General features: G+C 42.5%; 1 protein-coding gene across 1 annotated transcript in view; it reads left to right on the top strand.

Annotated features, from left to right (window-relative positions):
* The window catches only part of STK32A (serine/threonine kinase 32A), a 69,970-nt gene extending 49,612 nt beyond the window's left edge, over positions 1–20,358 (top strand). The window contains exons 5-11 of the mRNA XM_065409734.1: positions 406–495; positions 5,364–5,461; positions 7,802–7,918; positions 13,086–13,211; positions 14,124–14,252; positions 18,969–19,033; positions 20,265–20,358. Of these exons, the coding sequence (XP_065265806.1) occupies positions 406–495; positions 5,364–5,461; positions 7,802–7,918; positions 13,086–13,211; positions 14,124–14,252; positions 18,969–19,033; positions 20,265–20,358 (719 nt within the window). The remainder of the gene's footprint in view (positions 1–405; positions 496–5,363; positions 5,462–7,801; positions 7,919–13,085; positions 13,212–14,123; positions 14,253–18,968; positions 19,034–20,264) is intronic.
* The last annotated feature ends 4,786 nt before the right edge of the window (positions 20,359–25,144 follow it).

The following is a 25,144-nucleotide window of genomic DNA, read 5'->3' as shown; positions in this document are numbered from 1 at the left end:
GGAGCCCCAGTCATGGCCCAAGACCCCATTGTGCTAAACACTGTACAAACAGAGAACACAAAAAAAGCAGCCCTTGCCCCAAAGAAAGTATATACCTTGTTGTCCAGACTGCAGCGATTAGCTGCTTCCATGAGCCATTTATAGTCAATTGGAGGGGTGAGCCATATAGTTAACTAGCAGAAAAAGTATTTTGTTTCCTTTTCAAAAATCCTTTAGCACTGGATGCCGAAAGAGATGTTGTGAAGAAGGTTATGTTGCCTATGAAACCCCCTTTCCGCTCCAAATCTTCATACCATTTAAGAATGTATAAAGCAGATTAGGTCTGGGTTTAAAAATCTACTGGCAGCACCAGAATTGAACACAAAATAGAAATGAATGATTTATTAACTCCAATTTTTCTTTCAGGACATGTGCACATCACAGATTTCAACATTGCCACGATACTGACTAAAGGGATGCAGGTCACCACGATCGCTGGCACAAAGCCATATATGGGTAAGAATTCATAAAGATCTAGGCTACTTAAATGGCCATTCTTTGTTTAATACCTGCCCTTAATTCAAGGGATATATGAGGATAGAAGTAAAATCCTTTCAGAAAGTTTTAACTTTTTCCACTCCTGCCAGGTAGGAATGCTGTGGTTTTAAGTGAGATAAGCCACAGATGGAAAAAGGAAGATTCTTTTTGCCAGAAATTTTTTGTCTCCTATCTGTGAAATATTTTCTCATACAGATTTAGAATTGGGATCCATAGAGTGATTAACTATCAAAAAAAGTGGGGAGCCAGGAGAGGCCTGCTGGAGGCACTAATTTCAGTGACACTATTGTCATGCTACAAGGCCTTGTTCAAGTTTCTTGTGCCCAGGTCAGATGAGTGTTAAATAAAATTTCGCTCTATGCATTTTACAAATTTTAGTTAAGCTTCATATCCCCTCTATGAGGAAGGTACTATATGCATGATTATCCTCATTTCATAGCTGGATAAACTGAGGCACAGAGCTGAATTAGGCTGTCTGTTACACCGGTGTAATGACTCAATCCTGCAAAGGGCTGAACATCACCTGTGTGTGTTGAGCATGGACTGAGTACCTTGCAGAAGCTGCTCAGAGGCACCTCTCGTGATTGGGGTCTCAATCTGAACTAACTACACTGAAGTTCATAGCGTTACTCTGGATTTAGACCAGCTGTAATGGCAAGCAGAATTTGGCTTGTAGAACTTGCATGAGCTGCATCGATCAAATAGCATGCCAAGGGAAAGAATGCAGGGTCTCACGCTGTAAATTACGTTGGCATATAAACCCATGTAAGGAAGGGATGAATCAGGCTCCAGGAGTCCTGGGTGCTAATCCAGTGCTTTACCACTAGCCCAATATCCTCTGTTTAACATTGTATTCCTTTGCAAATATAAAATTAAAAGGACAAAGAAAAGCCAGTGTGGCTGCACAGTAGTATATAGACATTAAGATAAAAAATGCACTACACTTATATATAGGGAGCATTGGATAGATGCAAACATCACAGCCACAACTGGCAGGAAAGTAATGAGAATGGTTTTCGATCTCATTTTGAAGATTCCCTTTTTAAATTATTTACCCTGTTGATATGAATGAATTTGTGCCCATCTGTACCAAACAATCAGCCCAGCTGCAGTCTAGAAACTGAGGTGCACAAGGGAAAAAGCTTGAAAATAAGCTGGAGGGAAATAAGGGCCAGCAGGATGAGTCAGTTCCCTAGTGCGCAGCACATTTGTGCACTGACCTTCTGCACGTGTTAAGTGTTATGCTCTTGCTAGGAAAATGTGGTGAAAATCTTTGGGTTCCCATTGTGCTGGTAGCAGGGTCGGTTGCCATGGTGACAGAGGGAGTAGGGACACCATTTTTTTTCTTCTGTCCTTGGTTAGGAGAAAGAACAAATGTCCACAAATATTGCATTATTGCCCTATAGAGAGCACAAGGCACTAATTTGGTCCCATGCTAAGTAAAGTAGCAGGGCTACTGTGTGTATGAGTGAGGAATGTTGCTGTCTAGTGGTGGGGCCACAAAGTAGATCAGTGGTTCTCAACTGGGGTCTCCTGGGGGGCCACGAGCAGGCTTCGGGGGGGTCCATCAAGCAGGGCCAGCATCAGACTCACTGTGGCCCAGGGCAGAAAGCTGAAGCCCCACTGCATGGGTCTGAAGCCGAAGCAGCTTTGCTTCATGGGGCTCCCTGTGGTATGGGACCCCAAGTAATTGCCCTGTTTGCTACCCCCTAATGCCGACCCTGGCTTTTATATGCAGAAAGTCAGTTGTTGTGACAAAGGTGGGCCACAGAGGTTTTATAGCTTGCTCAGAAAGAAAAAGGTTGAGAACCCCTGAAGTGATAAGACTTGCTGCTACTACTACTCACTATAGGAGCTACTTTAGATCAAGGAGCAGCGCCCTCAGTTTTTGAGGTTGAAGGAACAGGGTTCTAGTCTTGGTTCCCTGGATACCTATGACGTTTATACAATAATGGTGTCTACTATATATGGTTTTACTACAGTGGAGGCACACACTAGAATCAGTTTGTTCAGTTAAGCCAGACTGAGTATTTAAAATGCAGCGTGCAGGGCTGGAGGTGAGTATTCCCTGCCACTGATGGGAATCTGTTCCATGTCTGGATATTGCTAAACTATCACTGCCACAGATACTGTTTCTTTCTTCATCTTAATGCTAGTCAGAGCAAACTCTTATGTCTTTGGAATGTACCAGATCACACCAATAGCACAGAGTATTACACATTTTTTCTCCATGTGGAATGATATTCCAGCTGTCACTAAAAAGGCTGCATCTATAACCTCCCTCCAAATCTCCTCTGTCTACCTACCCACTCAAGTTTGGGTGTATGGAGCAAAAATACCCAGTCTGTTTTTCAGACAGAGCTTGCTTACTATTCTTGCTGCTGCAGAAGTTTCATCTATTGATTTTCCCCTGCCACTAATGCAGAAAATTCTTACTTATACCTCTTTAATTGCTAAACCAGTAAAATACCTGGCTATTCAGAGACAAGAGGAGCCTGATTTTGACATCACTTTTATATAGTGTTGCCAACATTGTATTTCAAAAATAAGAGACTGTTTTCTTAGCACCCCTGCCCCACCCCTCTTCCCAATATTATCATCATCAACAATAAATAATAATCCTAAGCAGTACTCACCTACATTCACCAGAGGTATTGCTTGCTGCTTTTTGCAGTACTCAGCAACTCCCAATCTTGTTGTACAGAGATGAAAATAAGGGACATCCCATGTAATAAGGGACTGTTGGCAATCCCACTTTGTATGGGTGAAGTCAGAGGGGTTACACTAGGGTAACCCCACTGTAAGTAAGAGGAAAATCTGACCAACAGTGCACAGGAAATGGCTGACAAAAGAAGGTGCCAGAACTAGGGCAGTTTGAACTGAGAGGTTCCTTATTTAAAGTTAAGAAGTTATCTGTAAAATAGGCTATAAATCTGACCAACCATAACAGTCATGAAAGCATTTCACTGCAGATAGCACAAGGACCCTCACCTCACACAGCAAGGATGGTCTGTACAGGAAAGTTAAAGCATTATCTAAGGTTTTCCCCTTACTGCTGCCATCCCATCATAATTATTCCTTCCCTCCATGGGGGGCTCCTTTTATTAGCATAACAGAGCTGACCTTTCACCCTTCAGATCACCTGACTCAACCCTGTAGTATAAAAAGAAACATACAAACAAATCCCCCGCACCAGATTTCCCCCTTTGTTTTGTTTTATTCCTTTGACACTGATCCTCACCCTCCACCCCCTAAAAATATCACAGCATTTTCCTTAATCTTTCACATGGAGCTAATAAGGTCAGGTCATCTTCTGACCCTGCCCTACTTCCTGTCAGGCTAGCAGCTTTCTACTATAAAAGCAATGGCTGTTAGGCCCATGCCCAGCTAGAAGTCACTCCTTGCTTTCCAGAAATATAGCTTGCATTAGGTCCATGTGTGTATCTCCCAAATGCAGTGTTTACAATTTACCCTTTTAAGTTCTGCTAGACAGAAAGTGTTTTTGGATTCAGATAAAGGAAAGGGGATATGAAGGAGGAAATTAGCTGACCTCTCAAATAAAAAAGGTTGAGACGGCTCTAACTTGAGAGTGAGGACATCTCCTGCAGGATAAAAAGAGAGGATAGCTGGGTCAATATTAGCCTTGGACTTGATAGAGCAGGGTTCAGTTCCCTGCTCTGACACAGACTTGCTTGGGGAAGACACGGAGCCTCTTTATGCCTCAGTTCCCCATACGTGAAATGGGGATAATAGCACTGCCCTGCCTCCCAGGGGCTTGGCATGTTGGGAGGACAAATATATTAAAGATTGTGACGTGATCAAATATTATGGTGATAGAGGCTGTATAAGAACCTAAAATAGATTGAATTCCCACCCCCTAGTCAGTTACGTAATATTAGAAAACTAGTTTAACCCAATGAGTGGCATAATTCTTAGGAGACATACAAACACTTTGTAACACCAAATTAATTAAATTTTTTATCTATTATACATTGAGTGTTTAAATAATACTTTGTATTTCTCCATCCAAGGCTCCCAAGACTCTTACATCCATTAATGGATGTAATCTCACAACACCCCTTTAGGGTAAGAAAATAGTAATAGTACTATTTCCCATATGAGGGAAACTGAGGCAGGGAGGTGCTAAAAGTCTTGTCTAGGATCACAGAGCAAGTCAGTGACAGAGAATACTTCACACTAATCCTGTTTATACTGTCCATATCATTAGATTGCAAAGTCCAAATATTAATATGTGTTCAATTCTCAGTGTAGACATATATGAAAAGTTGGGTCAAACTATTAAATGAGTCAGATGCTGGTTCCACACCAAAGTGCAGTAATTTCCTAATGGATGGGAATTGGCCTCAAGTAACCATCCCACGGAAACTACAAATAGTAGCAGTGACACATTATATAGACCTTGTCATGTAATGACCCCAAAGCATTATATAAACATCAGCATTTAACTTAGCCTCCCACCATGATTTTTGAAGTAGCTAAATATTACTGTAGATTATGAAACTGAGGCCAAGAGGTTAAGTCACTTCCCCAAGGTTAATAAGCATAGCAATGGCAGAGCTCGGAAAAGAACTGTATCTAGGTGATAGGAATCCCAACCAGCCTGATACTGTCATCGCTTGTTAAAAACCAAAAAATAATCAAGTGAAAGACTGGGCAAAGGGGAACAAATTAAATATACGGTAACTAGAACAGTCTGGAATGCTTTTCACACCTTGGGACTGAAACATTATATACTGCTGAAAATAGTCAATGATTACTGTTTGAGACTCTGAAATAAAGCAAACAATTTTTTCTGTATTTTTCAGCGCCTGAGATGTTTAACTCAACAAAACCTACAGGCTATTCCTTTGCTGTTGACTGGTGGTCTTTAGGAATTACTGCCTATGAGCTACTTAGAGGCCGGGTATTGTACATACAGCTGCATTCATTATTTGTTTGGGTTTTTTTTTTTTTTACTCTTTACTGTTTTCAATACTGTATTGAAATAATAAGTGCTTTTTAACAGGGATGAAAAAAGGACGAGTAGGAATCTGGGCTTTAAAATCTATTATAAAACAGGCAGCAGAAATCAAATCTCCATCAAGATTCTTGTGATGGACTCATAAGAATTCAAAAAGAAACCACTGCAGTGCAGAATAACTCAGGGTGACAGGTTCTTGGAGTGTCCAACGCCCTGTCAGTTAACATAAGTTAGGCAGTAAAAACTGAGCCATCTAATTGATGGATAAGAATTCCAAAAGCAGGGACTGTAATAGAATTTAATCTGAGCTCAGAACACGCAAGAAAAAAAAATTAAAATCATTTTACTATTGCATTAAGGCTCTGCAGTCTGAGCAAACATGAACCACTGTGTGTGAATTATTAATACAACACTATTCATGCCCTGTCATGCCTCAGTCTTTGGCTGTAATTTACTTGCAAAGTTTGGTGCATCTTGGAGAAGTCCTTTTAAACAATTTTGTAAAAATAGGTGGGCAACATGGAAAGTTGCTTAGCATGAAATAAACTGTATTTTCCAAGCAAAAAGATTACATAACAGTTTGTGAGATTAAAAAAATACTCTTCAAATAATATTTACATGTCCAGCATATAGCACTTTTTATCTTTTAAGAAGCTGTGTGGGCAGAATGTATTTTAATTTATATCTATATATAAACTGATCTAAATTTTAAAGTGAATTTTGGGTGGCTCAAGTTTTGGGCCCCAACTTGGACAGGTTAAAAGGATATGGTTCTCAGATGTGCAGTGCACCCTTCCTGCAGCCGAGCACTCAAAACCAAAATCTCTAATCACTTTTGAAAATGTAAGTAATATATACTCACTTTATAATTAGAAAATAAAATGGATTGCGACACTGTTGCACTTACTATTCCAAGGCTTTTGACTTTGTGTTATTTCCAAATCTAGGTGTAGAAAATACTGCAGTATATTCAAACATCATAGCACAGCAAATTGATGATATTAGTGGTGACCACAGTATAATGTAATAAACTTTTATAGGAAGACTTGAGTTCCCCAGCATTGTTTGCAAATATTCAGTATAATGCATCTGTTTCCACATATTAATTTGTATCTGCTCACATATATTTTAAAATGAACACTTATTGTCAACATACACCTCTACCTCGATAGAACGCTGTCCTCGGGAGCCAAAAAATCTTACCGCGTTATAGGTGAAACCGCGTTATATTGAACTTGCTTTGATCCACTGGAGTGCGCAGCCCCCCCCCCCCCCCGGAGCACTGCTTTACCGCGTTATATCGGGTCGCGTTATATCAAGGTAGAGGTGTATTTTAATAAAAATCTGGGAATTAAAAAAACTTCAAAAACAAAATTATACAGCAATCCTTCCCTTGTATACACAAACTTCCCTTATTAATTTCAAGTTAAATGTTGAGCTGCATGTAGTTGCACGTACCAGTCAGATGTGCAATTGGTCTACATGCATTGTTATTGTGATTGTGCTTTGCCTGCTCGGTTGCACATCTTTTTTTCTGGAAAATTTAGACTTTGCACGCTCCAAGGTGCAACATCCTCTCCATCTTGCATATGTATCTTAAAGGTCTGTGGCCAGAATTCAGGTTGGCATCTAAAATGAAAGTGAAGCGTCCATTTATTCCTACCTCTAGGACATTCACCATGCATAAATGAACAGCCCTTCTGCATCCTGAGCCATACCTGTGAAACTCTGTTCAACTACCTCTGCTATGAGGTGTTATTTTTCAAATTGTTCTTTTTTCCCTTTGTTGCTGTTGTTATCTTTCCAAAGGAAAGAAGAAGCAGAGAGAAAAACCACTAGCCTCTACCTTGTCAATATTATCTCAAACTTGAGAAATGAACAGAAAATACCATTTACATTTAACAGAGAATGTTGAGAAAGTACTGGCCTTTGCAGTACCAGTAAATTAATTTCACTGTAATGGCCTCTTTAAGTACAAATACTGGCTTTGTCAACGAAATACCAGCTGGGTGACAGCTCTACCCTTTGCTTTTCCCTCCTATTCATCTTGCTGTTCAAATGTCTCATTATTATTATTTGTTATTATTCAGTCCTGTAGTAATCTATTTACTTCTATTGAGTTAGCCTCTGCAGTGACTGACTTTCAATGGTTCAATCTAGAGCAGCAATGGGGGGGCTTGGAGAATGGCACAAAGAGACTCTGTTTGGAGACTTCTTGCCCTAGGAAGATTTCCAAAAGATTTTTTTTTTTTTAATGAAATGGTTTCCTTGTGTTTTTCACAGAGGCCCTATCACATTCGCTCCAACACATCGACAAATGAAATTGCTCACGTGTTCAAGACAGCTACTGTCATGTATCCTGCTGCTTGGTCTAAAGAAATGGTGTCGCTACTCAAAAAGGTGAGGGCAGGTGGGGAAACGGGATAACTCAGGGGAATGGCTATATTCACATCTAAGAGGACATTGTGCTCACTGGCCCTTGGATTACTCCTTAGGTGTCCAGTGCAAATCTGGTCCAGGTCAGATCCAGTGTTAGTGACTTTCTCATGGCTCTTGGTGCCCTCTTTAAAATGACTAAAGGTATCCACACTGATATAATCACTAGCTGGAAGCCTTACTGACCGTGTCACCTCCAGGTCAGGGTACATTGAGGGCCCAGTAACAGGGAAGCTTGCACTGGTGTTGCCCCTGTTCTCAGGATATATGCAGGATTAGCGTCCTTCAGACTGGCCCAGTAGTCGCTTTTGTCCCTCTGAAATCATCGTTGGGAATTAGAGAGAGAATGAAATAGAGATGGTCAAAATTTTTCACACGAAACTTTCTATTTTGTTGAAAAAAAACATTTTTTCCAAAATGCAAACTTTTCACAAAAAATGCTGATATTCTCACTTTGTTCCATTTCCCATATCATTTTCTGAAACCGTTTTTCTCGATTTTCACTGACATTTTTATCAACATTGTTTTCAAAATTGTTATAAAAACTGTTTGTTAACCTAAACCCATGATTTCTTACTGAAGGCAGGTTTTCAGGAAACAAAACATTTGATAAGGATTTCAGAAACCATTTGAATAACAGTCTTAGCAGAAAATATCATGAAAAAGGGTAACTAGTCCATTTTGAACCCTGCTAAATGGGAACGTCAACATTTTGAATGATTCCCCATTTACAGTCACATTCTGAGACCTATCAGTTAGCCAGCTTTTAATTCACTGAATGTATGCCATGTTAATTTTATCTCATTCTAGTTTTTTTTAATCAAATTGTTGTATGGTACCACATTAGATACCTTATAGAAGTCTAATTATATTATATCAACAGTTTTGCCTTTATCAACCAAACTTCTGTAATCTCATACTATCAAAAATATAATCAAAAAATATATCAAGTTAGTTTGACAGGATCTATTTTCCATAAACCATGTTGATTGGCATTTAATTCTTTATTAATCAAATCCCATATCAGCTGCTACATTATCTTCCCTGGAATCAGTGTCAGACTGACAGGCCTACAATTACCTCGGTCATTCTGTTTACCCTTTTAAAATATTGGCACAACACTAACTTTCCTCTAGTCTTCTGGAGCAGCCCAGTTTTCCCAAACCTATTGAAAATCAACATTAACGGTCCAGTGATCTCCTCAGCTAGCTCTTTGGAGCTCTTGGATGCACGTTATCTGGACCTGCTGATTTAAAAATGTCTAACTTTAATAGCTGCTGTTTAACATCTTCCTGAGATGCTAGTGGAATGAAAAGAGTGTTATATGATATTACTACATCTTCTGTTTTTTCACAAGTACAGAACAGAAATATTTATTGAACACTTCTGTCTTTTCTGCATTATTATTGATGATTCTACCATGTCCATCTAGTAGTAGGCCAATACCAGTGTTAGGATTCTTTTTGTTCTTAAAGGTCGAGGTATGTCCCTCTTCATCATCTGCCATGCTGCATGTGTGGACACTTCTGACTCAGGATATGGGTCCCAGGCTGCTTATTCATCCACCTGCCCTGCTGCAGCAAGTGTTCTGCTGGTGATAGATTAGTTAGTCTCTGTTCTGTCCACAGCACCACGCCATTGGAGCACATAACTCTGTAACCTTTGGGCAGCTTGGATGTTCTCTCTGTCTCTCTCATACGCACACAGGTCAAACACTAACATTAATCACCTCTACGGAACCTGTCTTCATGCCTCAATGCTCACTGCTGCTGCCTGGGAGGCCCCAATTTATGACCGCTCTCTCTCTCCCTCCAGTTTACAGTCCCCCATCATAGCATACTCCCCAGTCCTTGCTCTCTGCTGCCTGTGTATCTGTCCGTTATTACCAGGAGTTTTGGGAGTGGAAGGGGGGGGGGGGAAGGTTTAGTGCACTTGTCCTTTTGAGTATAATTTTTGCCAGATTTCTCTGGCCAGCTCCTCGGAACGCTAGGGCCCAGAACTTGTTAGCATTTCTCATTCTGTCCACACTACTGATGCCTTTAGCTACCTGAAAGAATGAATTTCTTGAGACCAGTATTTCCAAAGCCTGTCTGCCTCAGATGCTTAGTGATGCTGTTCTACCTGATAACTAGCCCTACATATGAATAACTAGCCCTACATATGAATAATAAAAGAATCCCTAGCATTTATGACCATATTTCTTCCTAAAGACTCTGGGTACGGTTATCCCCACCACTGAAATAGACGTGGGCTAGGCTATAGACATGGGAACAATTCTTCATTGGAAATGGAGCACAGCAGTGTTTTTAGGAGGAAGATTGAAAAATATCCATTTAATTAAAATTAAATGGGAGAATTTAGGAAAGAGGAATAGTTAATACCTGAGCTAGAGTTTAACCAGGCCAAATAGCGACACAGGGATCTTTATGCAGACGTCCTTTGTATTTCTATATATTTTTACCTTTGCTGGAAGTTTTATCCTGAACCACAACATGCTGTAAATCCCACAGGCTACCTCTTGAATTATTAATGCAGTGTCACAATTTATTTAAATTTCCATGTGCCCCTTTGTATCTGGTTTAGCATCAATATTATATATGAGGCCAACTGGGATGTTAAGTTTTGTCCCGTTCAAATAGCTCAAGTGAATTTCATATTAAGGTTCAATGCGTTTGATCATTGGCAACAGACCCACATTACTTGCATTTTGTGTTTAAGCACAGTACTTGGAATGGGGAAAATGAATTGTGAGTGATGTTTACACTCAGCCTGCATATCATTCACACTCTGACAGTATAGATTTTGCACCTCCACTTTATATCATTCACACTCTGGTTGCAAGCGCTAATGCTAAAATGGTGTTTCAAGTTGTCAGCTTATTCATTACATTTGAGGAAGTGTTTTTATGGGGTTATTTTAGAATGTGCTACCAGAAGTTCTTGCAATCTTGAACCACAGAACTTGAAAGACACAATTCAGTCGCTAACTTGTATTATAGCTAATATGAAAAATCCCCACTGGTTTCATTGAGAAACGTGAAGACAAGTAGGACCCTGCCATGGTTTCATAGACTCATAGATGTTAGAAAGGGAGGATGGTTCAGTGGGTAGGGTATTATCCTGGAAATTGAGAGACCTGAGTTCAGTTTCCTGCTCCATCACAAATTACCGTAGGCAAGTCATTTAATCTTTCTTTGCCTCAGTTCCCCATCTCTAACGTGGGGGTAATGGCCCTTGCCTACCTCACAGGGGCATGTTGTGAGGATAAATCCACTGAAGGTTGTGGGGTGCCTAGATACAATAGTAATAGGAACCATCTGCATACCTCAATTAAATAAATATTAAGACAGCCAGTTGTTTCCTAACAATATAGAGCACAATCCATTGTGACTTCCACTGGTGTCCTTGGCAGACTATGATACAGCCTAATAGAGCTCACAATTAAAAACTTTTCTTAATATCCATACCCTGCATTTTTTTGCATCCCATTTCTCTTAATTATACCCCCTTATTACCACTCTGGCCAGTCCCTCTGCCTCCCTGGTGTTAACTAAGTTTTCTGTGCTGTGATTAGATGTGTCTTCTTTGGAAAGATGCCTTTTTGATCTGCAGTTTCCAATTTCACTGTTGTGTTGGAGACAGGAGAATAAAATGCCAAATACACGTACATTTTCAGTAGAGTTTAGTGGGGAAGTGGAGTGAGAAATCAGATCCAAATACCGAGAAAGTGAAGATGAAGCTGGTCCCACAGGGATTTTATTTAAACTGGAGAGAGGGGGGAAAGAAACATTGTAGAACCTGTTCCATTTTTCTGAGTTTCCCTGTGAAAGAAAAGAACCTGTTAAAACAGAGCAGTTTGGATGACTTGTTCACACTCAAGGACATCTGGTGACATCTCGGTGGATGTGCCGCTTAACTTGCTAATAAGAAAGAACTCACTGAGTCGTTACTAAAGGAAAATCTTCAGTTGTAGCCAAGTAAGCAGCCCAGTTGAAAAGTCATTAGCAATGAGATTACTTTGGCTCTGATGCTGGAGTCTGTGTGTCGCACCCTGGACTGGGTGATATGTGGGACCAGAGAATGGACTGAGATCTCTGTGCTGTGAGCTTCAGGCCAGCACAGATTAAACGATGTGGCTTCTGACCAAGATTAAAAAAAGACCCTGCGCTAAATGTGTACTGATCTGTAATGCCAGGTTGCTAACACAACCCTCTGGAGTGGTGCTGGTGACTCTTCCTGCTTGTACAGGAGGGTGGACGCCTGGAGCCATTGTCAGGCTGTTTAACTCTTACAGTATACTCTCAATGGGAGGGTTAAGGTTAACTCTGCCCATCCAGGCACTGCAGTCAGTTACGACTGCCCGAAAGCTAATGGAGAATGGAATCTTTCCTAAGAAGAGGAGGGGGAGAGTGGACAGAGTTAGGGTCAATGACATAGACAAGGGGCTACATTGTGCTGTTAGGCACCACTCTTAAGAGACTGGGCGGTGCATAAACTGCCAAACCAAGAGTAGCCCTCTTTGAGGCACCACTCCCTCCCTGCTACCCTCGTGCTTTGGGAATGGAGGAAATAATTTGCCATTGGCCTACAGCATAACAAATTACATCACCACCCAAACCAACTCAACTCTGCCAGCTGCTGTGTTGGGGAGCAGGAGAAGAACTCTGCCCATTCCCCTCTCTCCCTACCCACTTTATTGTGTGGTCTATAGTCAATAACAATGTAGCCTAAATTCTGTGCTCTTCCTACACATTGATAGATAGCAAATAACATTGATATTCGTGGTATCAACGATAAGCTTGAGGGTGTGCTTGTGTGTATATATTCCTATATAAACACAGATTGTTGCTCTTCAGAACTTTTCAATTTCCTTTATAACTACATAGCATTACTACTGTAGTATTTGAAGCATTCCCTAGGTATTCACTGAATAAAGAGAATAGGGTGAATATCATGGGATCAGTATCGAGCTAAGGCCAAATTGGTACATTTTAAAAAGTTAACTGCTGTACATATAGACAGATATAGATTCACAACCATGTGATTGATATATATACACACACACCCTTTTTCTCCTGATTGTCTTCCCATGGCCTGGTGTGTAAACTATTGTGTTTAATTCCCATTGCCAGTTGCTTGAACCAAATCCTGAGGAACGTTTTGCTCAGCTGAAAGATATCCAGGACTTTCCGTATCTGGCTGATATTAACTGGGATGCAGTCCTACAGAAGAGGATAATGCCAGGATTCATTCCCACTGTAAGGCAATTTAAAAAAAACAACAACATCGTTTAGGATGTCTACACAATCAGAGTAACCTCCTATACACTGCACCTGATTCTCCACTACTTTGCACTAGATCAGAAAAGTAATGTACTTTTGCACACACTTTGCACAGGTATATATGACTACACAAGGTGCAAGGCAAGGGAAAATCCAGGTGAGAATTTTCATTTTATGATTAAGACTATTAAAGGGATAATTACCAATGTTGGATGCTCACAATTTGTATTATTGTTAGAGTTGGTAATGTCCTCATTAATTCTCTGTCTGTGTATTCAGAAGAAGTGCTCTAATGCACTTACAAGAAACCCTGTATTTTCAAACCTGTGTGCAGAGAATTCAGTGCTTGTAACCAACCCTATAATAACAAACTAGCATGCCTATCCACTGTGCTTATGAGCAATCCTGCAGTAACAAACTGCTGTGAGCAACCGTGCTTGTGATCATTCTACAATTTAAAAAAACGTGCACAGCCCAGAACTTTCAGATAACCCTATGCGTATAACTTGGTTCTTGCCAGCCACTTTAGAATAGCCGCTTATCCTGACAAATGACCCTTGATAACAAACCAACGCATATATACCTAAGGAAGAAAATCATAATTATGGAAAGGAATACTCTAGATTTCTCTTTGAAGCATCCAAAGAATCAGTATAAACAACAATGAATAAATGAGAAAGTGATTTTTAGAATGATGCAATGTACCTTGACAGTGTCCTTCTAACCGAGGGGAGTGATAAAATATGTAAAAGGTTCAGCAGGAGCTCTGGCTAGGTTATTGTTGTTGGTTTATTCATTAGAGAGTTATTTCCCAGGTTCTTTCCTGTTTGTAAGAGCCTCTTCAAGGCAGGGTCGATTCAGCTAAGGTGACCTTTCTCTCCCCTATAGAAAGGTAGACTGAATTGTGACCCAACCTTCGAACTTGAAGAAATGATCCTGGAGTCCAAACCTCTTCATAAGAAAAAGAAGCGCTTAGCTAAGAAGGAGAAAGATACCAACAAAAGCTATTCCTCACAGGTGAGAGAGAAAGAGAGGCTGGTACCTACAGTCTTGGAAATTCCTTTCTTTGCACAAAAATCCTCTTGATATTTCATATGGATGCAGCAAAATGCAAACATGTAAATAGTCTGATTGTTGCTGTTGGGATGGCTTTGTTCACAAAACCTCTCTGTACTAGTGACAGAATATGTACCAGGGACAGCATGATATTATAATATGAACATTAACTTGTGCATAAATCTCTTTCCTAAATCTCTATCTTAATTATGTAATTTTGATGTTTCATAACATAGATTTTGCATTTAATTTCCTTTATAAAAAGTCAGAAGAGGGGGAAAAAGGAATTGCCTGTGGTGGCTAATGTTCGGATTTAAACAGTCTCAGATGGCTCTGAATTTCAGGGAATGGAGTACGGGAAGGACTAGTTTCTGACTTTGCTGCTGATAATGTTTTGCTGGAGATAATTTACTGCAAGACTGGGTCAGAGTGATAGGAAATGGTGTCGCTCCAGTTTCTCACACCTGGGCACAAGTCAGAAAGGTGTTTTGCAAGCTTCTTCCAAGCAGCGCTTCCAAGGTACCAGCAAACTCTTATGACTCCCCCACTATTCCAGACCTTGGCCTCTCTGCAGCCAACATGGCTCCATTATGCTAAGCTTGCAGCAGGATTTGCAATGTGGGCAAATCTTCATTATGGGCTAGGACAGGGGTAGGCAACCTATGGCATGCGTGCCAAAGGCGGCACACAAACTGATTTTCAGTGGCACTCACACTGCCCGGGTCCTGGCCACCAGTCCGGGGGGCTCTGCATTTTAATTTAATTTTAAATGAAGCTTCTTAAACATTTTAAAAACCTTATTTACTTTACATACAACAACAGTTTCGTTATATATTATAGACTTATAGAAAGAGCCCTTCTAAAAACGTTAAAATGTTTGACTGGCATGCAAAACCTTAATTAGAGTGAATAAATGAAGACTCGGCACACCACTTCTGAAAGGTTGCCGACCCCTGGGCTAGGATCAGACCACCCACAACCTCATTTTCAGTTGTGATCAAACTAAACCAGACATTGAGTCTATGTCTCAGGAAGTGGAAAGCCAGTTTTTAAGGCACACAATGTACCACCCAGTTTATTTGTAAGATGCTGAAGGCCAGTTTGGGGTAGGAGCCTGTCCTTCCTTTCAGTTCAGTCATCTAAAAGGTGAAGTGTTTCCAAGGCCATGTTTAGACTAGGAAAATCAGTTGTGTTTAAAACATGTTGACAGGTCATGATAACATTAGGAGGGAGCCTAACGAAGCCCTAGAGTGAAATCCGGGCCCCACTGAAGTCAATGTCAAAACTCCCATCAACTTCTGTGTGGCTGGAATTTCTCCCCTGCATAGATACCATAGGGCTTTGTTAAAGCTGAAGTCTCCCTTATCCCTCTTCTATGATAAAGATCCTCTAAGTAAATAGAATTGGATTCTTTTAAAAATTAAGTTATTTTAAAGGTCAGCTGAATCTCTGAGCATCTTAAATATTTTACCATGGCCTGGGATAAGAGCTCTTTCATTTACAAAACTGATCCTTTTTAATACTCTTCATCAGTGGAAGCAAAAGCAGCCTGATCCCCACTCCTTCTGAATCAGCTGTGCAGAGTGAATGTTGCCAGCAGGTTGAGTGCAGCCAAGAGGCAGCAGAACCCTGTAGAATGTGTTGGGTTTTGTGAAAAACCTAGGAATTTGGAAAGTTTATTCCAAAAACATGTTGTTATTTTTTAAGTAAAATTTCTCAAGAAACAAAATAAAACAGTGTTTTCTAAGGAGGCTGGTTTGACTGACAACCTATGGCATTAAACAGCAATGGTCTCCCTAGATGTGATAGTGGGTCATGCTTTGGTCTTCGCTGCACCCTTCCCCTCTCTTCTCATCTCTGGCACCCATCTCTTTCTTTGCTGTCAGGACTCTCTTCCTGCTTCTCCTCTCTTTGTCTGCATATCACCTCCCTGCTATAAAAGGCCTTTCTTTCCTCCCTCCGAACCCGCTACCGGTTTCCTCCTTTTAAAGGTATAGGTTCCCCTGCGCACACTTTCCCTTGCTGTAGGCCTCATTCTTTTAGTACCTTGAAAGGTAGGAGGTGTGAGGTGGAAGTGTCTGCAGTGATCATCTTTTTGGCTCCCATTCCTTTTTGATGGGAGGACTCTTTGAGATCAGAGGTTGAGGAGGAATGTACCGTCTGGGCAGTTTTCTCAGAAGCATCTTTAAATAAATTTAGTTTATAGTAGTTCAAAACCTCGTGTGTGAGGTAAACATTACAATATTCTTCATGTAGACCAGGGGTGAAAGTAAAATTGAGCTCTTACTGGTACAGGGCTGGCTCTCCCCTCCCCCCTGGAAGGGGCGGGGCCTCAGGCAGAAGGGGCGGGGGCGGGGGCCAGCGTCCCCCAGCCAGTCCATCTGCACTGCCTGGCCCGTGCCGCCAGGGGCTTCAGCCGTGATTTAAAGGGCCCAGAGCCCCACGCCCTTTTAAATCACCGGCCCCAGGGCAGCTGCTCCTTTTTGCCCCCCCTTCACCCTGGCTGGGGGGGCAAAAGGGGCAGTGACATTAAAGCGCTGCCGCGGCAGCGCTTTAAAGTCAGTGGTACGGGCTGGTACCGGCGGGCACATTTTACCAGTGCGCCGTACCAGCTCGTACTGCCTTACTTTCACCCCTGATGTAGACCATGGCTATAGGATTTTCTAGGGCATTTTATGTCTGCTTTACCGGTTTTCTTTGTGCATTTAGGTCTGGAGTTTACTGACACTAGTATTCATTCAGGGAGACCCTCAGGGTTAAGTTCGTTGTCAGCAGGCAGTGACAAAACCCGAGATATCTCTACTGTTCAAATCACTACCACTGTGTGTGTGTGTGTGTGTGTGTGTGTGTGTGTGTGTGTGTGTGTGTGAATGATGGCTCTGAGGACTGCAGCTGTATGAAGGAAGCAACAGCTGCGCATAATGCTCAGAGGAAATTAAAAGTGAAATGCAAGGTTATGAATTCTTGGGGTTGCATTAAACCAGAGCCTGTGTCATACATAGCAAGGAGAGGTGCACTGTTGCTCACGGCTTCGGGGAGTGCTAGAGCTGAGTCTTTTTAAGGAATCGTGTCAGTGTCTGACTTGTACAAATGGTTCAAAGAAGGCATTTGTCACTTTTTTCCTTTTACCATGCGCCAGTGACTGGAATGCAGGTGGTGTCTGGTGGCCCAGTGAAACGCTGTCTCTGAGGTGAATGAAGCAGCCAAACTCCAGAGCTATCAGAACCGATCTTGCCAGTCAGAGTTAGGGCTCGTAAATGTTTTATTTGCCTTCAGGCAGGTTTTTTTACCCCCTTTGTTTGTAGTCTGTGTGTGTGGCTGCTGATAGACAATGATAGAATGGAGTAGGTGTGACATTGATCCTGGCCTGAGGCTTGCCCATCTCTTCCATCAAGCTTCACTGAGCCCAAATGAGGCAGGCTCTCGACAGAGCTCCGTCACCTGGCCACAGCAGAAGGAAATCTGGCTTTCCATACTAACGCTTTGCCATCCATCCTAGGTGCTGAAAGCACTTGACCAGCATTAATGAAACCTCCCAGCACTCCTGGGGAGTGGGTATCATTCTCCCCACTTTACAGATGGGGAAACCACAAGCCAGAGCTGGGAACAGAACAGTTTTGAAACAAGGCCTGCACATAACTAACTGCATGAATCTATTTCCATTGCTCCTTTCCCCTCACCTACCACTTGTAGCTCTCACATGTTGTGCCCTGCCTACCCTTAAGCTGTCAGCTCTTCAGGGCAGGGAAAAATGTCTCTCTGTGTATTTTGTAAGGGGCCTAATGCCCTGTGATTAAATGGCAATCACAATAATGCGAACCCCCTAATTCTCTGCTTTAGACACAAGACTGCTCCTCCTTCCATCTCTCTTTATCTAATGAAAGAGGAGAGAGAAGAAGGTAGGTCTTTCTGTACGTTTTCAGCTCCCATGCCGCAAATTCTCTCTTTCAGACGAGAGGTAAAACGGAGGCCTCGGTCACTTATCATTATGAAAGATATCAATGGCACAGTTGGGACTATTGAGGAATATCAACCAGTCTGCCTTGGGGAAATTCTAGTTTGGGGATTTAATCTTTTGCCAACTTCAAGTGCCTCCTGTAGAATCAACTGCTGAAATAGTTCTTCCCAACTTCCTGGCCAAAGCAGTTGTGTGGTTTTGCTTGTGCGGTTCAATCATGCACCTTATTTCCCTTCCCTAAAAGCGTGTGGGAGGTATTTCAGGAATGGATGGAGGGATCCCTCTATACATTCTGTAAGGCACTTTGGGTTCACCACAGCATTAACTCAAGCAATTTACACTTAACTTACTTCTTTTATATTTGCCTAGCACGAGTGAGAAGAGGCAGCCTGCACAATAATTCTCAAGTTGTAATACCCTGCATCCACATTGGCGCTGCTCTCACTCGTGTGTGGTGCTAAGACTTCTGGGGGCACATCCCATGCTTTGTATAGCTGCGGTAAACTGAGCTCTTCTATGAATCCTTTCTCAAAACTGGAGACCTTCTGTGATGGAATAAGCACTGTTGAATATAATACATTGCCCTGATTGCCATTCTTCTACCTGTAGGGGCATACCCATTTATGCCTAATGGATGGGAACACCTCAGATACTGTCCTGTGTCAGTTGTGAACTCTAACTGTCCTCACCTCTGTTTTTTCCCTATTTCAACATGGAAGGGCTGCCGTCTTCAGAAGCACCTGGAGTCACTGCAAAGGGACTTCATTGTTTTCAACAGAGAAAAGTAAGTAGTGACTTAGGAGAAGTGGACCACTCTGGCAGGTTTTTCAATGTGTTGGTAAGACCTTCGACCCGACTAGCTCTCCATCTGCCCAAACCTCTATAGGGTTCTATTATATTTAAAAAAAAAAACAGTTGAAATAGCAGTGGAGAGGAGCAGATGTTAGTGAATGTTATTTAATCCAGGATCTGAAGGGGAACGGAGTGGCATTTTTACTCATGAGATAAAGGGTAAGGCCCACAGTACTGAAAACTGGAACCCATACTGCCTTAATTCCTAATGAATTTGGATAAACTGTTGTCAGAGATTGCATGGGATGTTCCCTGATGGTTTTTAATGGAATTTATTCTGCATCCATTGATGTTGAATCATATAAACCTCTCCAAACAGGGGACAGGCTGAGGAGGAGATAACCAATAAATCAATTAAAGAAAACCAAATACCCAGAAGTGTGCTCCAGCTTCATAAACCCCAGAGTGGAGACTGCCTCCCAGTTCTATGCATTAGCCACAGAACACAGCAGGACCAGTTCTACCACATCTAACCGAATCTCTGCAGTTACAAGTAACCCCTCATCGTCTGCTATAGAGCTGAACCTAGAGCCTAGTTAGTATATCTTAAATGAACAAGAAGTGAAGTTGGAATAAATTCCATTGAAATGCACTGAACATTAGATGAAATTAACACTCCAATCCTATGATATTCCATGCAAATTCATATGATTTTAAGGGTACATGCCTGTAACACTTGCTCATACAAGTAGAACCCATGGAAATCAGAGTCTACTTCTGTAAGTAAGTATTGTTCATGTGAGCAGGGATTGCTGGAGTGGGCCCAAAGTTTGTAATGATCCCCCTGAAGTAGAGCCTCCTTTTCGGGGGACGAAAAGAGCGCTAACTGTGAAATTGTCAGACTTGGCCCACCCAGGAACAGGGGAGAGAATATATTAGGGTGTACTCAGAAAATGGGTGGGGAAGAGTGCTGATAAGGGTGTGCTCAAGACAAGGGCTCAGCGGGCATGGCTGTTGCACTGTGCTAGCAGAAATAATGTAGCTAGCCGAAATGCTGTAGCACTCACTAGAGGAGAAATCGGCTGAAATCAAGCTTATGTATGGATTAAGAATTGACTGGTAAAATACACACCGAGCTGGCGGTGAAACAGGCATACGCTGCTGCCTCATGCTGGCTTTCTCCCTTGGGTTTTGACTCTTCATTTCTTTTTCTTTTTTTTAAGGATGAGGAGACACCACAATGAAATCCAAGAGAATATAACACTGGCACAAACCAAAGACCCAGAAGAAGAAGACAGCCAGAACAACAACCTCTGAGCTCACTTAGCCTCTGCCCTGGTGTGTTTCCCAAGGGTTCATTGCACACCTACACATGTTCATGGAGCTCGGTGAATAGAATTACCCACTGATAAAAGGACAATGCACATACCCCAGCACGGGGCGTCTAAGCCAGAAATTTGTGCACCTTTCTTTTCCTCCTTCCACCCTAGGTCAGGTGAATACAGGGGACCAGGGAGAGGTCTTTAGTACTGCCCCTGCAAATAACCTGCCAAAATTAACAAGAGTCAGAACCTCCTTCTCTGCCGGAGATGGTTGCAGGAATTTTACCACAAGATGTCTCTTTTTCAGACGAGATCCTGAGTGCAGGAAGGAGGAGCTTATCCTTGTGGAGCAGGATGCCTGCTGGCACAACATTTGGGTATTGAGTGCCTAGTGTAAATCTGGGCTAGGGATCAGTTGATTGCCAGTGGGAAGCAACAGAAGGGTATTTAATGCATAATTAGATCTGTCACATAGAATCAATATTAGAGAGGAGCCAGCAGCAGAATTACAGACCCACACTTTTTGGAAGTTTGGATTTTGACATGAGCCTCATAGCTTAGACTCATCTTTAATTGTTAGAGGCAGAAGGGGCTGCTCTCAGCTGCTGGGCAGAAGACAGGATCTTTGCTTACAGCAGGGTCACTTTCTAATATTTCTTTAGTCTGTGGTAGGGAAATGATCTAGTTCCTCAATATGGGGAAAAGGCAATAATGGTTTCTTATGTTTGTTTTGCTATTTCTGAGTGATGAAATTCCCTAGCTTCCCTGACCTTATGCTGTTGGGCAGGGCTGGCTCAGCAATGGCTAAGAACATGTGAACAATGGGGACTGGTAGGGAAACCTACTCATTTGGGTCAGAAAAGGAAAAGGAAAAGCTCTGTATTGCTGGATAACACGCTAGGGTGGATGCTTCACTAGCACATACTACAGACTAAGTTCACCACTGGAATAAGCAGATGCAACTCCATTGAGTCCAATGGGGTTGTGGCCCCTTACACCAGAGGTAAATTTGGTTATGCATCTTTAAGTGTGCTAGAACGTCAACTTTGTAGTCTCAATTTCCATTTCACTAAGGTGTTAGACATGAACATTATGGACCAAATTCAACCTTGGTCTAAGCAGCCACAATGCCCAATGGTAACTGCACCAACTTACACCAAGACTGAAATTGGCCAAAGCACCTGGTTTATAGTGATGCTGCGAATGATGCTATCTGTTAAAGCATTAGGGCCCTGAGTTCTCACCTTCTTGTTTTGCTTCTGTCTTACTCTCACTGTGTGTTAAACTGTCTCCCATCTGCCCAAAACTGTTCTTTGTATCCCCCTGCGACTTCCGTTCTCTCCTTGTCTGAATCTGATCAAGTAGAAGTCTGAATAAAAAAAAGGTATGAGACTCCTTCCCAGACAATTAAAAGCCAGTGTTGTTTCTGAGGTCACTTGCATTTCAAGCCAAAGTGTGAGTTTCCACTGTTCTGAGCCAACCGGGAATCTCCTTGACTTTTATTTTAAATGTGCTTTTCTCCTTCGCGAAGCTGTTTTAAAAATTCTTCAGGAACAGCATCTGCACACTGCAACCTGGAAGCAGGTCTTGGTTCCATTCTCTGATACAGTCAGAAAACTCAGGAAAAGAGCCATCCTTGCTTTACACGTTTAGACCACCTGGGGCAGGATGGGTGCCTTCTTACAGATGCAAATGGTTTATTAGTATTATGAGTAAGCCATATTCTGTTGATTAAACAGTGGCTATGTTGTTTGGTTTTGGAGGATGCAGTTTATCCTTAGGCATTAGCAAGCAGCTGCCCCAAGGAGTGCTCAGAGGCCTCTCCCCAGGCCCTGTGAGCATGCTTGAAGCTGAGTTGAGGTAGCTGTCAACAGAGTGAGCAAATAGAAAATAAAGCCCTTGTCTCAGTCCTGCATGGAGTCCGGGGTCTCAGCACCAGGAGTGGCTGATCCACTATTCCTTTTTAAAAATGTTAGTCTCTCGAAATAAAATAGTCCCAGGTAGGTGGCAGTGATTCAGCTCTGCTTTGCTTTGAGGATCAGCAAAGGACTAGAAGCCAGTAGCTCCCTCGGGCTGCAGCATGGCTCTAGGAATAGACTACTTTGTGAGATACCTTTCACCCACAGCTCTCCCGTAGCAGCAACCGGTTGGGGGGGCTGCTGGGCTCTAGGGAGAGTGATCGGTGTATGCAGCATTAGAAGTAGCAGCAGTTATGGCACCAGTGCACAATCCCTTTCTGAGAAGGTTGGACCCCCAAACCCAAACTCCAGATCTGAATGTCCCTGAACTGTGGGTGTGCTTGGAATCTGAATGCAGCACTGTAGCCTGAAGTTAGTCCCCATCTTTGTAACAGGGGAACTTTAGGGGGAGGAATGAAACACTGATCTGAATGCTGAGGCTTGAGCACATCACTGCTTTTAGCAGACAGAATCTCATATCGGAAGGATCTAGTGGGAATGGCCCCATCCTCACAGTGGGGTGTTTTGAGTTTGTTTTATTTCCCCCTATTTCATAAATCTACTAAGAGAAGCCCAACCCCACTATGCACTAGCCATGGCCCTCTTTCCTTCACAAGAAGTTGGATACCCTTCAAGATGTATCATCGCCGAATGATTGAAAACGGCCAATGGTATGAATTGAAGTCAAATGAAGCTAGCTGTTTCCTAGCTAGGCAGCTTCCGCTCTCTCAAATGGTCACCCAATGCTCTCTCTGAGGTGGTAAAGTCACCTTCTCCAAATTCCCTACCACCTTCCTCGTGGAGTCATCTTCAACGTTGATCCAATGAAAGCAGGATGGAAAAGACCAACAGAAAACCTAAAACACGATGGCTGGATGGCATCAATAGACACCTGTCCCTCACAGGCATCCTACCCCATGACATGCTCAGACACAGCATTGGGTTTTCAGTCAAGTCCTTACTTTGACCCAATTTGGATTGATTGATGGAATTACAGGGGGATCAAGTGACCCTCACCACTACCACCACATTCGACCACACTATCAATTAAAACTTACAACAGTCCTGGCTCCCAGTCCGTTGCTCTGAGCAATCTCAGTACTAGTACTTAGTGCTTACCTTAAAGTGCTGGTCAAGCATTAAGTAATGAATCCTTACAACACCCCACCACAGTGGTCCTGACACCCTTTTACAGATAGGGAAACTGAAGCAAAGTAAGGCTTGGAGTGCTGACCTTTTGCTTACAGGAACTGGCTGGGGCTTCAGGAGCTCCCGATTCAGTTCCTGGCTCTCCCAAACTTCCAGTGTGACCTAGCTCAAACTGCTTCATTTCTCAGTGGATCAGTTAGTCATCTGTAAAACAGGGATACACCTACCTCAGAGGGGTGTAGTGAGGCTAAAACGGACTCTTGGCGAAGTACTCAGATACTATGCTAATCGGTGCCCATATAAGGACCTAGTTGAAATGACCCAGGAAGACTGTTGAGAGCTAGGACTTGAACGCTAGTATGCCTAGCTGCTTGTTTTATGTAGCACCCTGGTATTCCAAGCCTTCTTGCTACAGACCCACTGCCTCACCTTACTACCAAACACAGGTCAGCGTTTGTGCTTACGCCCACCCCCAGGGTTTTGTCAAATCTGTTTTTTGACAGTGGGAGCCTCCTAACAGAGGAGAATGTTCTAAATGCCCCCATAGCCGAGCACTCTAAGTACTTTTGGACAGAACAAGCATGCATTGATTCAGCCCGCAGCTGTCAAAAGCCCCATGCAACCTGAGTGATAGGACTAAATGTCTCTCTCAACCCAGATGCCCACTTTTTATCCCTGACAGTGGGATCAGCTTGAGTTTGATCTCATCGCTGAAAGGAATGCTTGGTTCTCACACAATTGGCTGCATTCATCTCTTTCACCTACAGGTGTTAGCCCCAACCAGAGCTGCTTTGTTTTGCAATGGGCCATGCACATTGATGATGCGAAATAATTAAATCATAATCCCAGCGTTCCTGGAATCTCTGGTGGGGTTTTATTTGAGTAAATTAGTCGGTCATGAATGATTTCTGCCTTCAGCACATAGTATCAGCTGTGTAGGTATTTTTACCACCTGTGCCACAACAGTATTTGAGCACCATACTAAATACCAACAAGAGCTTCCCCTCACCCACTGATTCCAAGACATGAAGTGGAAGGAGTTTTCCCCCCCCTGTTGTAATGTATTATAAAATTCCAGGAAGCCTTTGCCCCGTGGGCATGTTTCACATTTCATGGCGACTTTCCTCGTGACCATTCCGAGTTCCACAGTCAGTGGCCCAATCCCAAGAAAGCATTGCCCTCCTCATATTAGTTCCATTGTTTCTGCTGAGGGCAGGTCATCTTTTCAGAAGTAAGGGAGGATCTCAGAGTTCCTCGGGCCCCACCCCAGTGGCCTTTGTCCAGGATAAGGAAGGAGTGTGAAGGGAGCCAGCATGGAGTCTGAAATACATGTAGATACAGTAGGTGGATTGCTTGTCAGCCTTTTAGAACTACATCATCTACCCTCATTCTAGATGAGGCTCCTGGATTTTGCACTGAGAGGGTTGGGATCCATCTCGCCCATCTACACATCCTAATCAGCTAGCTGACTCCCACTCCTCAAACTGGCCTGCAGGCTTTCTGTTGACCAATGAAAAGACCTGCAGACGGCAACCCTGAAGCACTATGCACCCTGTGTGGACCTTAACAAAACCATGCAGCTCCCACAGGCTGAAAAATCTAATTGCAGCTTGAATTTAGTGTTGAAAGCTCACTCAACAAGTAATTTGATATAGCATCTAATTCACTTTAGAT

The sequence above is a fragment of the Emys orbicularis genome, chromosome 8 (assembly GCF_028017835.1).
Source record: "Emys orbicularis isolate rEmyOrb1 chromosome 8, rEmyOrb1.hap1, whole genome shotgun sequence".
In the NCBI taxonomy this organism is placed as follows: Eukaryota; Metazoa; Chordata; order Testudines; family Emydidae; genus Emys; species Emys orbicularis.
Note: the sequence above shows the minus strand (reverse complement) of the source record. Positions and strands in the feature narration are given on the sequence as shown.